The sequence below is a fragment of the Taurulus bubalis genome, assembly GCF_910589615.1.
Source record: "Taurulus bubalis genome assembly, chromosome: 2".
Classification (NCBI taxonomy): Eukaryota; Metazoa; Chordata; class Actinopteri; order Perciformes; family Cottidae; genus Taurulus; species Taurulus bubalis.
The window spans coordinates 10,247,885-10,263,040 of record NC_136590.1 but is presented as its reverse complement, the minus strand read 5'-3'; the positions used below and the strand labels follow the sequence as shown (position 1 = coordinate 10,263,040).

The following is a 15,156-nucleotide window of genomic DNA, read 5'->3' as shown; positions in this document are numbered from 1 at the left end:
GCCGTTGGTATTGAGTCACTGACACACTGGACAGTCCCCAGATCAAGCATGATGATGGCGGAGAAAGTGGAGGATGCATGTTGCCATGCTCTCTCCCAAGGAGCGCCATGCAGGGCAGAGGGTAATGTGCATGGGTGCAGACACACAGATCTTCTGGAATGAAAGGTGATGATCTGGTCACAATATTTTGACCACAAATTAAAGGTGCCCTGTAGAATGTTCTTGTTAACAAATTAAAGTTGTGTTTACATTAAGTGTTACTCTCCAAAAATCCATCATTTGTCTATTGAGCTCTCACAAATGTGATGAATGCATTTCCTTACTTATAAAGTATTTCAGTCCTGCATTGTTTCTGTCCATGTTTAAGCCGACAGCATAGACTGTCTATGAGAAGTGGACAAAGCCACCTTCACGTCACCCATTCATTGTTTTGTGTTCTGCCATTTTGTAGCCTGGAGTTTTCCATTTTGGTCGTCACCATCCTCGCTTTTCTCATTTTTAGTAAATTCACTTTCATGAGCTGAATACACACTGTGAAAGGGTTGACGTTGTAAGGCAACACCTCTAAAGCGTACCCTGCCTTATCATCTAGTTTATTCTCAATGGGACCACCATTTACGAAATGAACAGCAAGTTGTATTGATGAAGACTTGAAACTGGAGCAGTTGAGATCATAAATTCCTTTTTACCTATGAAATAAATCAGAAGTAGGGTCATTTTCCTCATAGACATCAGACATCACAGATATCATCATACATTGCCACTTAACTTGGCGTGTTACAGTCACCTGTGGATTTGTGAAGTAGTGTGAAACCATTAGCGGGAATGTGTGTGTACACTGTCACTCCTGTGCGTGCACCGGCATTGCGCGTGAGACAAACAAAAGAAACACCCTCTCCTGAAAAAAATAAAACGCTCCATAACACTACGAGAGATAAAATACCTTAAATTCCCAATTTGGTTTAATCACCCAAGTTCTTGAAAATATCCGATACCAGATCTTCTTTTGGCACAAGCTTAATAACTACCATGAGCAACATGCAAAAAATGGTTGTTGTACAGCATACATTTAATAAGGAATAGTGAGTCAACAGGATACACCGAAAACTGGTTCACTAAGAGAGCTTATCACGAATGCATATCTCCCCACTGGCTTTGCTGACCACTCATCCACAAAGCTGAGACTGATGAGAGAGCAGCAGAAACTGATGAGAGCATTGTGCTTTTCACAATACAAGCAAGATTTAAGGTCTCACAAAGATCGCTCCCTGCTACCTCCTTGCAATCATGCCGTTTATTGTATTCATTGAGATTTTGAGGGCATGCCAGGTTTCCATGTAAACAGAGCCCTCCTCATGCAAGCATGACAGGATTGTAGACGTGAGGTTGTATAAAAGGAATATTTAATCTGTTAACCTATGATATTCCTTGATGCATAAACATGCCACCATGCAAGTCCACATTTGAAAAGAATTTCTCTGACATCTTTGTTTATTATATAGTCAGTAAAACAAAATTCAGAATGGTATGTTGTGTTTCAGATTGTTGCCTCAAGGATTAGTTCTGCAAGTAGTGAAAGCATGAAATTTAGTACAGACATTCATGTTCCCATCAGGATGAGGCCCAGTGACTTTGGTGATCACCTGACTTTTCCTTTAGCACCGTCAGCAAGTTCTTTTGGGGGGCTTTTGTGAAATATGAATATTAACTAATACTAATATGAGCTATTGGATACGTTACTATGAAGTTTTGTACAGACATTCATTGTTCCCAGATGATTAATCCAAATGACTTTTGTGATCAACTGACTTTTCCTCTAGTGTCATCATGAGGTACACATTTGTGGTTTTGAGGGAAATGTCAACTATTAGGTAGATTATTATGACATTTTTAATGCATATTCATGTCCTCCTGACGCTGAATTGTACTGACTTCTTCTAGCACCATCATCAGGTCTGAATTCATAACTTTGAAACTTTGGTTTCTAACAAAATTCCTGCAAAAGAATGACATTCCTATCACCCCAGCTGTACTTGTGTACTTACCTATGTGAACCACTACATCAGTCAGTGTAGTGGAAATTTAGGAACAACACCGATCCTAGTCGGGTAGATCTTAATTTACTGTTACAATCATGAAAAAGCAAAAGCAGCATGTGTAGACATAAAGTTTAGCTTCAGTAGCTTGCATAGATGTGCTAATTGCATGCAGCAGAGTTGTAATGCTGTTGGACCCTAGTCGGAGGTGAACAATGCTACGCTGTGATTGGCCACAAGGCGGGACTTAGCGAACGGTCAGTTGCGTAAACCTAAACTAAGATGGTGAACATGGTGAACATTATACCTGCTTACCATTAGCATGTTAGCGTTATCACTGTGAGCACAGCTAAGCTTTGAGTGCAGCCTCACAAAGATACTCTCATGGCTGTAGACTCTCAGTAATGTTTTCTTCTGGGTTCTCCTGTGTGTGTGTGTGTGTGTGTGTGTGTGTGTGTGTGTGTGTGTGTGTGTGTGTGTGTGTGTGTGTGTTTGTGCTTGCTGTTTGTGCCATGCCAAACATATCAAAATAACTGAATTAGTACATGTGGGACTATTTGTGCTGCCAAGTAGAGATTTGTCTTGTGTTCAAAACTAAGAAAACATCTTAGGTGGCCGTGCACACAAGTAAAACCATTGGTGCATGTAAGTGTGTGCAAGCTGAGCAGTTGTTGGGAGGAAGTGTAGTACATGAGCAAGAAGGGCTATTTAGCTTAACAATTAAAGCATCTGTCTCTTCTTTGGATCTCCCCTGGTGAGGTACGTGGGGATGCTAAAGATAACAACACCAAGGGTTCATTAACGTCACTTCAGACATTTCAGACGAGGTCCCCTCTCCAAGCCGAGCCTTCTCCTGTCTCATTGAGACTAAAGACACATGCAGAGACGCACACGCACGCACGCTGACCCGTACGATGGCCGAAACATTCACACACATGGACCCACAAGCACGCACGCTCTGCAGTAGCCTGATAAGCCTCACGCCTCACCAATTGGCCCCTGCAAATGTCAAACTGAAGCCATCTCAGTTTACTGATTGGAAGTGGGAGGGAGTGAAAGAATAAAAAAATCCTTCAGTTTCCTTTGCCTTCGCTGGAGATTACCTAAAGTAAAACAAGTTTGCAGTAGAGACATAATCTTTCAAATCCTTCTACTTATACATGATGAAAAGAGGTAGAGTGGAAAATCTCCACAGCCGAGTCCAAAAGACGAAGCTTACGTCAACAAAAAGCAGCTTACAGCACATCTCAGAGGAATACTTACCTTCAAACCCTGGACCTGAATAAAGTCAGGGTGGACATGAGATGAAGAGTCAAAGGTTCAGGCGTCGTATACAGTACAGATGCTGTTTCATCACATATTACAACCTTGGCCCCAGAGTGTCCTGTTGGGTAGGTTGTTCAGCTAAAGTCACCATCAAAACCAAACAGCCCCGAGGAGGGGTTTCTGTCGCCACACAAGCACAATAGCTTGAGTAAGGATCACCCGGTTTTGCAGGATGAGGCAAAGACGGTGCCTGCCAAGAGAATTTTTCTACGTTTTACGCAAAGGCTTCCACAGATGGTTTTAGGCTTACCCCTGTTTCCTGTGTGACCTCAATAAATGGCTTCAAAAAGGATGGGTGGATAGCCAAATAGTGTGTGGGGGGGGGGGGGGGGGCAGTTTTTTCTATGCAACATGATGCAATAATCTGTATTATTTGCTAACATCCTAAAGTCCTTTTGTGTCCTGGGAGAGAAGGAATACATGTTTTCAATTTCAGGTGCATTTGCATTTGACTCTCTTCACTCACATATTTTAAAATGATAAATACTGTTGATCTTCTGTTCTAAGCGTTTTTATATAAGAATGTTTTTAGTGCATTCGTGTTTCTCCCGGTGGGCTTCAGAAAAAGTACAGATGTTGCAGACTCTCCGGCAATGTTCAGTTCCAATGGTTTCAGCAGCGAAAGCTGTTTCTCGCGGACCGGGGGCGTTTGTCTTTGACATCGTGACATGAAGTCTCTAATTTGAAGATGTGCTCATACACCCTGCAAGGAGAAAGCAGCCTGTCCTAGTGCTCAGCCGCCCCCTGGCTCGGGTGACCTCTGCTTAGGCACGGACCCTCAGCCTTAATTGTGTCTGGAGGAATTCTGCTGTCTTAAAACGAGCTTAAAGTTTAGACCGGAGGGCTTCCTGGCTTTCACTACATCGAGCAGTTAAACAGGAAACAGGATGCTCTTGCACTGCTCAGTGTGGAACTCTTGTGTCATCATTTTAATCAACTCTACACCAATTTACAGCTCACAACAAAATGCTGAATTTAATTGCGCTTGAGAGGAAACACTGAACTGGCATTGAGTATTTTGAACTTCTTTGAACAAGTAACCTCAAAACTTTAGTTCTTGAACTCTTAACTTGATGTTTCAAACTAAATAAGAGGCAGTTTTGCCCATGTCAAAGGCAAACTATGTCCAAAGAATTTCATAATATCAAAGAGAGCTTTAAAGAAAACAGACAAATATATTGGTTTTCACAGTTTAGGCCCAGAAGCTATTTTCCTGTCTCTGACACTTGTGTCGCAGTCCCGACGGAACCTAATTTGCCCTCGATTACATGCCGACACTAATCTAAGCTTCGTCATGATATGTTACAACACCCGTACCCTGACTTTTTACCACTTAATCTCAGCGTCTTTACACACATCTCTCCTTTGATTGTGAAAAATAATCATCTCCTGCTCTTCATTTGGCATTTAACACAGCTGTGATTTCTTCTCCCCTTTCCTTCAGTGATCATCTCTGTGTTGATTGCCTCTCGCTGCGCTGATGTGGCTCTCTTGTGTGTCACATTTGCAGGACTAAAGGCTGGTTTCACGTGCAAATTAGAGCTCAAAACAACCGATGAAAAAATAGATTAGGTGACATTAACCACATAATGTGTGAGGAAATGCGAAAAAAACATTTTTTAATGAAAAAATCATGGACATTAAAAGTAAATGCAACAGCATACAATATACGTTCCTTAATCCCACACTTATTTAAACTTTGTTTAAAATTACTGTATTTCTCTTTATCAGATGTGGAAACATACAGATTATTTTCACAGGTGTTGCATGCATAAGTTAAATAAATAAATCTTTACAATTGAGCACATTACGTCATATATTGTACAACTATCGATCAACAGCTATATTTTTTTAAATAAACACGCAATATGGTGTACCTACACTACTTTGATTGTGTTCAGACATCGAGATTCAGTATCCAATTTACAGTTTATACACTAACAATATGCCAAATATAATGGGCGGATATGACATGATTTTCCAAACCATCACACTGAGACACAATACAGTTTGTGACACTGTCTGTCATTGAAAAACAATCATAATCTCTTTTTGGCATCCACTTTTTGACTAATTAGAATTTCTTGGGACAGAATACATCTCCTCAGTCATTGAAGCACAACATCTTATCGCACAAACAGCATGAGAAAACATAGTTTTAACATAATCAGAATAGCGGCATAGGCACCCTGTATGCAATGGGACATGTGGATGAGGAGGTAGACAGTTACAGATAACCACAGATCCAGAGCCGTTGGCACGTTATCAATGCTGACCTCAAAAACATCTGTAAAAACAATCTGACTGTGGATCAGTGGCTATGGGCAACCTTAACCTCACTGAGAAAGTCAGGTGGTGAATGTCTTCTGGCTGTGACCTTTCACCTCTGAGCCCACGTCCTGTCCAGTCTTCAGTCAGCATAGAGGATGAACCCTGAGAAGGTGCTATATTTGTTGCTGTTGCCCCCGTGAGCCTTGCCCCCATCCAATTTTATGAAAACCTCATCGCCTGCATCCAAATGAAGGATGACACTGTTGCTGGCGTAGTCATAACTCTGGTCCTGGTCTTGAGCGATGGAGCTGGCCCTGACCTGGAACATGATACGCACACACAGACAGGGGTAAATGGTAGAATACTGAGGAAAAGATTTACAATGAATATTTGTTTCAATAACGTACAGATATTAGCTAATCAATTTATGTATGAAAAGAATGTATGAAATGTTATAAAGTAGTATTAATAAGGCTGAAAGGATGATATTAAGATGCCATTACTGAAGTCAAATTCGGATATTGAAACAAATAGTTAATTTGATGCACGCACACGTTAACAGACTTGCTGCTTCCCCTGTTGACATGAGACAACTTATTTGTCTGTATGAGTTGACTAAAAATCTTATTTTAAGAAAAGCGTTTTCGCAAAACGTGTGGACTGAATTTAAGAGTCCGTGTAAAGTGTGTCCCCTGTGGTGAATATCTTGTTTTTCCCTCATGACTCAGCTGAAAGGGTCATGCTTGACTCAGTCTGCCTCTGAGGAAGGATGGCAGTGCATACTATCGCTTTGCCTCATGTTCGTTTGCCTCTTACATCCACCTTTTTCTGGGCGGAGCACTGATAATGACATGTTTATCCCGAATATAAGTGTCATCGTGTCAACGCAGGGTAATTACTATAAGTATTAGATCTGGAGCATAACACCCAAATCTCTTCCACACGTCCGTGTAAAAAGTGAAGCTTGGTGAAGTTGCTTTGCATATAGAGTTTTATCCGCTCTAAGCTTTAGCTAATGTATAATGATCTGTGTTGCCAGGTTGGCTGCTACGCTGCAACTTCATCATACACGCCATAAAAGTGTAATCCCTAATTCAACCAGATTCTGGCGACAGGTTCTGAACAAAGTTAGAACCAAAATAAGAACATGGAATTCATATTAGTGCCAATGCAGAGCAGAACAAAGTGTTTGTCAAGAAGCTGCAGGGTTTGAGCCACAGATGACAGCATGATGATGGATCTCTGAGACATGAGGGAAATGCAGCCTGAACTCTTTTCCCTCCAAGTGTCCAACGTCCACTCTGCAGCAGGATGATGTCCACCTCTCACAAAAAGACACTGACTGAAAATAAAATCTAATAGTGTCATAAATGCAAAAACAATTGTCTAACTTGTATCGTAATTTTAACCAGGGATGTGTATAGTATAGTGGTTATACTGGTCCAACATCACTTTGCCCCACTGGACTGTGTGTTTGTGTTTTGTAACTATTAGCATCAACCTTGATAGTGTGTATTAAGATTTGACAACATTTTTAGTGACACTTTATTATATCTATTTAAAATAATTCTACTAAGGAATCTATTTAGTAATGATTAGATATTGTGGAGCTCCTACTTGCTTAAGAAAGTGTGAGACTGTAATAGATTAGATTTAACAATAGTAAACTATAAACTGTAAACTAAAGAATGTATCTTCACATATTATCACGGCTGGTATTGCACAATATCTACAATGTCATTGAAAGCTTGGGGAGGCAGCTTAAGGAAGTCTTTGCAAATCAATAGTCAGCCAACAGGTGAATCATTCTGATTAAAATATCTAGCTACCAGTTCTCACACTGTGTCTTCAGTAAGTAGCCTACACCTGTCTCTTTTTCTAGTTAGGTTATGTGGACTGTTCACCTAATACTACCTTTAGTATTACCGTTGTATTAACTTTTTACATCCCATTTTAAAATTTAATTTACATGTTATGCCTTTTTTTAACAATGTAATGTTGCACAATGTGTGTTGTTTGGTCAGACTATTTGATATGATGTAGTTTACCAACATCAGGCTCAGGGGTCCTCATCAAGGACGTCAAGTCATTAAGCTGACAGTAACAATAGAGGGTCGGGGGTAACATGAGTACCTAACAATCTAAAGCCATGGCTGAGGTGTGGTTGTCTTGGATTACTGTGTAATGTATTTTATTCCTTCAGGACAAAATAAGACACATGCCTTACAGTTTAATATGACAGCAAAATGTGTTTAGCGCGGTGTATCTCACTATGTAACCTAGTTAGACACCAACAACTACGGCCACATAATTGAACCCACAGTTCTATGAAACAGTCTCCATAAAAAAGATCTCTATTAGCTTTACAAATATACTGGATTGCATTATAACATACAGGTGTTACTGTCTCAACTCGCTGGAGCCTGTTGCCGCCTGGTTGAGATGTTTGTAGGTAAATGTCCAGCCTCAGATTTACATGGTGTTTGATCAATGTCATCACCTAGGGCTTTAAAGACATTACAAAAGTTTAGCAAATATCATGATTCGATATTGAAACGCCTGGATCTGAGAGGCAGACCGATAACGTATACTAGCACATCATGGTTCCAGGAAGTTTGTTGTATTTCAAAGGGCACCAGCTTTGAACTAGCCACTACCCCAGGCTGTGTTTTGATGTGTGCAGAGTTGAGATAGCGCTGCACTCCTTCCACTCACTTCAACGTGGACATCATTGGATGTGTAATATGCACAGATGCACAATCTGGCAGCATGCCACTGTGCATTGTCATTATCTTGGACTATAACACCAGACCAAGTCAGATTTAAAATCACTATTCACATGAATGCATGACTACTCAATTTAGACTGCCAGCACACTGGTTGCACTCTTCCCTGAACATTTTCATTCGGGTTCATCCCAGTGTATGATTCATGGTTCTTAACTCATGAAGGATACGTCTTTACTATTTGTGCTGCAAAACTATAATTTTTTCATTTATCAAGTTCAACATGAAATCACGAAACATTCTCTCTGAAGAGTTAAAAGTGTTACCCACCAGACCATTCTTGATCAGGTCAGCCCACATGCTGGTGCCATCTCCTCCTCTCATCAGCACATTGTAGATGAAAAAGTAGGTGCCAGGAATCTTACAGGTGAACTTGCCAGTTGCGCCCTCATAGTTACCACCGATATTTGTCACCACGTCATCAAATCGTAGAATGTCGTAACCTTCTTGAGGGTTTCGTAGTCCTGCAAAAAACGCCACCCGAGGTGTGGTGTTGTATGTGGTTGTGCTAACTGCCCCTTTACCCCCTAATCCCAGAATCCCAGTACGCACAATGTCCACACCGTCTCCCGGTGGACCCTTAGGTCCTGGTGGGCCTGGCTCTCCGGGTGGTCCTGGGGGTCCAGGCTTACCTGGACGTCCTGGTCTGCCTTGTGGGCCATGAGCACTGTAAGTAGGCAGCGGTGGGCCGATGCTGTGGTCCCTCAGATCCGCATCATTGTCCACCTGTAGGCCAGCGGTTGCTGTATCGGTTCCTGCGTGCAAACTTGGGTCCGTCGTGGGGAAGGGGTCACAAACCATGCGGCAGGTACCCAGCATCTCGTAGTGGCTCGCACTGTCATCTATGTCACCTGTGCCAACGGAGCTGACCAGCACAGGGATAAGGACCACTAGAACCAGGACCAGCATGACCCCCACAGCAGCTGCCACCAGGGTCTTCCGCCCGATGCTCAGCCGGGGAAGGGGCTGCGCTGCCAGCGTGGAACTCTCCGGGGTGGAAATGGTGACTGTGGGGAGTGCGTCCACCTGGCAAAACGCAAACACAATGAGGATCTCCGATGGTGGAGATGGTGCCCAGGGAGCGCTGGTATGAGTGTGTGAGTGAACGAGTGAGCTGTGTAGGAGTAAGGGAGAGGGAGTGGAGCAAGGGACCGAAGTGATCAAAAGGAGAGGGAGATTGAGAGAGTGAGGAGAGAGAGTAAGAGGAAAGGAGGAGGGAGAGAGTAAGACAGCTTGAGAGAAGAAAAAAAAGAAAGAAAAGGAGCAAGGGGAGGAGAGAGTGAGCCACATACACTCACTAAGCCATCTGAGTCAGGGCTGAGGAGGGCACTTTCCTACTGGCAGATGTCAAAAGCCACGCAGGACATAAGGAAGAAGTGTGAAAGATTCATGTTCATTGGATGATGAAGATGGAGATGAAAAATATGATTTGAGGGAAGTTTTCTGATACAGAAAAAAATACATTTAGGATCTAAATGACGCACGAGCATTGAAATGCCTATATTCTCCATCCGGTGGCCATATTTTTTAAATGTTTCAATAATAATAAACAGTTGGCATTCATTTTATGCAGTAATGTAAGACATTTTATGTTGAGAACCAGCAGAACTTATTTGATCTAATAGCCAGCAGCCACTCCAGGCATATTTGTAGAGTTTCTTCTTGTATAGTTGTTTTAGTTTATGTTTAACGTTTTTATCTAGGTCAGAATGTGTGTTTATTTTTCTGTAGCTACGTGTGTGTTTGAGTGGGTGTGTACCAGGAGATCTTGTATACTGGAATGATTCCAAGCATCATGGTCAGTCTGTGACCTTGACAAAAACTGCAAACTTTAGAAGGCACACTTCCAAACTTGTAAGTAAAATTATGTTATTATTCTATTGGCAATGACAAGATTTTACCCACCAAATTGATTGCTCAGACTTGAGACATGTGGCAACAGGCATCAGTAGAGCCAACGGGACGTAAGTGGTCCAACAATAAAAACTGATTGCAACCAAGTTGCACTGTACACCACTTCAGCTACAATCAAAGGTGATCATTAAAAAACATGATGCAAAGTGTATGTAGTGTATGCTTCTATGATTATGCAGTAACTTCACTGATCCACAATATGCATTTTCACAGCATTTTGTCTTTCTATAGGAGCAACTACAACAGCGTATCTTAATATTTTAACCAGCAAGGTGTTTTGGCCACTTGGAGGCAGCAGGATAAGCTGTTGACTCACCATTGTCATATTATCGCCTTATAAAAAACGAACATGAACAAAACCAGCAGACATAAACAACATTCAAATTAATCTGTTTTCTCGCATTAGATTCTCTTTTCAGCTCTGGTCTTGTATCTACCAACTCCTGACGGAGATATCTGTCTCTTTAGCGGCTAAGTGCTCCTCACATGTTTACTAGCTTGATGCTAACTTTGTCTGTTTGTCGTTTGGTGCGGTGCAGGTATCATTTTACAGGCCATACGGCCAAAAAAGGAGTTAAAAGACACCAAACCACACCGTATACAGTAAGTGCAAAATCAGTTGAGTCCGTGGGTTTGTCACCACGAGCAACACCTTCTACATTACACATTACAGTCATTTGACCCAGCATGACAAAGAGTCTGAGTGTGCCCTGATCGTGCTCTCTCAAGTATCCTTGAACTAGCATACCTCAGAAGAATATACCTGCTATAAATATAAATTAATTACACCTTTGCTTTTCCTGCTATGATATGTGATAATGTTGATTCTCTTTCAGCTGGCTTGGTCAAGTTCCATATTAGTTTGGTAAATTATATCTGTTGCCATGATTAGCAATAAGGCTTTTTAAACGGCTGTGCTGCTGCTGCTGCTAGCGCTGCTGCAACATTTGTTGCTGCCAGTGCTGTTTTTGTAGCATTTCATGAGGAAGCTAAGCAAACATGTAACTTTAGGATGACTTAGTGGAAGAAATTATGTTTGCATAGCTGATGCTAGTCTGCTGGAATGATGAGTTATTTGCAATGGTGGGGGAGGTTTTGTGGAAGAATGGGTGATTCTCTAAAGTAGTAGCTAGATTACATAAGAGTGTCCTTTGCTGTACCTGATGTACTTGAGATGTTGAGATTTTTGTGTATGGCAAAATACATTCTCAAAACCTAAACATTAAAATAACGATTCAGTACATATTCTGTATTAATTAAATGAATTTGTTCCACATGAGTTGGCTGAATAAACTCATACTTGTCCAAACTCAGTGTGTTGGCAGAGAGGACTCTGCTTGATTCAGGAGCCATTGCCAGCTGTCAGTTCAGTCCACAGTTTTCAAAACTCAATTTAGTCGATTTAAAGTATATTATATGTGTATATTTGTCTGAATAATTGCATGAGGAATGAATCATGCAAATCAGTCATTGTAATCATGCTTTTCATACACTTGCAAATACAAATAATGTTTTTCAGTAACTTAATCTTCTTTCATTACAATAAGGAAAAAATATATAAATTTTCTTTGTTGGCGGATTTATTCAAACTTAAACCTCTTTAACCAAACAAACAGTTCATTTGGGATCATTGTTACAAACCTTTGTCAAACATACGGAAGATGTATTTAAATTCTCTTCAAGATCCCACATTCTCACAGATACTGAATATCTAAATACCTTTTTTTTTTAATGGTATTAAAGGATGCCCAAGATATTTAGTTTTTCCATTTAATACAATTTGGAAGTAAAGAGAAAAGCATCTTGGATTTTAACATTTGTTTTCTTAAAGGCTTGCTGTAGCTTGTTTTTTTTAAGAAATGTTCATCTGTCAACTACACATAGTAAACGTATATACAATCTCTCTCAGAGGATAATTAACATCCAGTTAATGTAACCACAAAACAAACCAAGTAACATTGAAGACAGTTGCACGTATGACTGAAAATGTTGGAATCAGTAATATTATATTTTCATGAGAGTAGTATAAGCAGAAAGTATAGTCCTCCACATATATGACGCTGCTGTTGTCACAGGACCTGACAATGATACTGAGTCAGACACCTCGAGCGGTGCTTTCTTGCTGACTCTCTGTAGTGGATGACAATTTCAACTAAATCAGAGAGATCACACAGCCAGTAAGACGGAAAAGGTCTTTTATCTTCTTAAATCTTTTATCTTGCAAAAACACCACAACAAACACAAATATAGGCATGATGCCGGAGTAACCACACCAGGACAGGCACCTCAGAGACAACTCAGAGAACCAAACTTAAAGTAAAAACACTGGTAAGATACACACTCATATACTTTAAAGACCTGTTAGTTTAACAAAATTGTAAAACAGTAAATACGATATGTCAACCTTCTCTGAAAAGTTCTTTACAAAGCTGTACTCTATTTGCATACTGTAGTGCCCTCATGTGGCATTTTAACATTTTACTAAATATTTTATCTCCACAAAGCATTCATTTCTTTGCTCTCCATCTCCTGACCTCACTATCTGCTCAGTATCTACTCGTAGTTTAGGAACTAAGCACGCTGACACAGTACAGCTGTGGCTGATGGGAATGTCCCTTTTGCAGGTATTTTTTGTATTGGATAAATAAAACAGATTGGATAAATAAAAGTATTGGATAAATAAAACAGATTGTGCCAGGGATCCCTAAAGTTATTGCAGTTCTGCTGAATTGATTGAAGGGCAAAGTAATGACAGGTATTTCTTTTTTTATGCTTTTATTAACAACATAATTTTTATAGAACATTTGGGCCCACTTGTAGAGTGGAAATGAGTGAAGTAAAACTCATCATGTCACCATAGAAGGCCAACAATTGAGCTTTTATTTTTAATGGTACCTCAAAGTCATGTATAGGCAACATTCACTGTTGCAGTCTATGCAAATAATGTAACCTTCCAGAACCTAACCTCAGTATCTAAGAAACACTAATATTTATATTTTTTAAATAGGGATTATTTCATTGTTTAGCCACATCATTCAGTCCTATCATATGTTACCATAAAATAAAACTGCACATCTCTTGGGTTGGATATTTTGCTGTGATGTAATTCTGGCTGCAGCCCCAATCAGTGACGTCCCCTCAGGTGTCCTCTATTCACTCTCAAGGGAAATACACCTGCTGTGACATCACTGATTGAAGTTTGGCTAGAAGTGCAACTCTTTTGAACATAAAAGAAAGTCAGAGAAATCAGTGTAACCGCAATGTGTGCCCTCTGTGAATGTGTGCTGATTCAGAAATGGAATTGGTCATAGACAAAATTGAATGAATGAGTGGGCCATATTCCTAAAAATAACTTGTGTTTTCAAATGGTCTGTTTCTCATTTCACTGACTGCATTTACTTATTTCAACCAGAGGATGGCGCTCGCTGCTCACTCTTGTAGTCATTTAAAAAAGCAGCCAGAAGTTAACAACTTGACTGATGAAGAACTTTATTTAAAACGTGGTGAATTCTGTCACAACACATTGTTACACTAGGCAACAGTTCCAACTTTTCTGGTTGTGATCAAGCATTCAAGAAACAAGTTTTGTGCACAATATATTCAAGATCCATTGTGTTGAGTGGAGTTCACACACCGTTTGTAATGCTATGTCAGGGCATTACCGCACCTCCATGCAGCAGCAGAAAACTATTTCATCTGGACTACAGTAGGAGAAGGTGCAGACCACCCATCTTGAGCAGCCTGGCTCACATTCCAACATGCACACACGGGACGGCCTTGTCCGTAAGAGGAGAGCTGAGGAACAACAGGCCATCTTTGATGTCTAAATTCAGGATGGACTCTGCTAGATAGTGTGTCTTTTGGGAGATGCAGTGTGAACTAGTGTCTGTTGGTTAATTTTTTTTTAACAAAGGAGAAATTATATGTTGTAGTTTAGTTTTGCCTTAAATTTAGTATACATACTTAATTAAATGTAGGTGTCTGTAATGGAGATTGAAGCAAACTTCATACAAGATAGTGTAGAAATCCTGATCTTTAATGTGATTATGTTTCATTGACATTTTGTATAACAACCCCTTATATAAAAAGGAAAGCATTTCAGCGTCTTGTATGTTTACACAAGGGTTCAAACAGAGTAACTTCCTTGATTCTTTCTGTTTGGACTCTTCCTTTTAAGGCAATGGGCCGCTGCCTTGCAGTCCCTCTTGGGATTCTGTGGGAATTCCTTAGCCGGTTTACTTGGCAGTTGGTTTTCAATCCTGAATTATTGTTATTTTAGGGTGTGAGGTTGGGACAGGGAGGGCATAAAATAAAATTGACCACTCTTGATGAGTCCTGAGTTTGCAAAGTGTTGTGTGTAGTTAGTGTTATCTTTAATAAGCGGCTAAGGAATCCAGTCTTTTATTTTTGCAACATTGCAATTAATGAAATGACACCACTGGGCAACCATAGAGCTGTGATGACTCACTAAAGCTTCCTCTTCATTTAGTTTAAGTCCATTGGATCCTAATTGAGATGCAAGCTCTTATGGACGGTAACAGATTATCCTGGGATAGTAAAAAACAGCTCTGAATAAACATTCCATTATCCTCTTTTATGGATATATTTAGTATGGTTTAGTTTGAAGTTTATTTGGAATATCCTTTCCTGGTTGTTTTCCGTGAGGTCAGCAATCCTATCTCTTATCAGACAGCTCCAATGGCCGTGCTGGAAGTGCCAAAGACAGAGCTTGTCTGGCGAGTAAATTTACAGCGGCTGGAATCTACTCCTCACAAACAGTAGACACATATTTCCCTTTTTAGGGCATGAGAATCTATTACGTA

The 15,156-nt window shown here is 40.4% G+C and overlaps 1 protein-coding gene across 1 annotated transcript; it reads right to left on the bottom strand.

Annotated features, from left to right (window-relative positions):
* Window positions 1-5,772: 5,772 nt before the first annotated feature.
* LOC306753503 (C1q-related factor-like) lies at window positions 5,773-9,481 on the bottom strand (the record flags this gene model as incomplete). The annotated part of the gene is made up of 2 exons (XM_079237378.1): window positions 8,690-9,481; window positions 5,773-5,952 (listed from the first exon to the last, which is right to left on the bottom strand). The coding sequence occupies exons 1-2, from the start codon at window positions 9,326-9,328 to the stop codon at window positions 5,773-5,775; spliced, it is 819 nt and encodes a 272-aa protein (XP_079093504.1). The 5' UTR covers window positions 9,329-9,481.
* Between the last annotated feature and the right edge of the window lie 5,675 nt (window positions 9,482-15,156).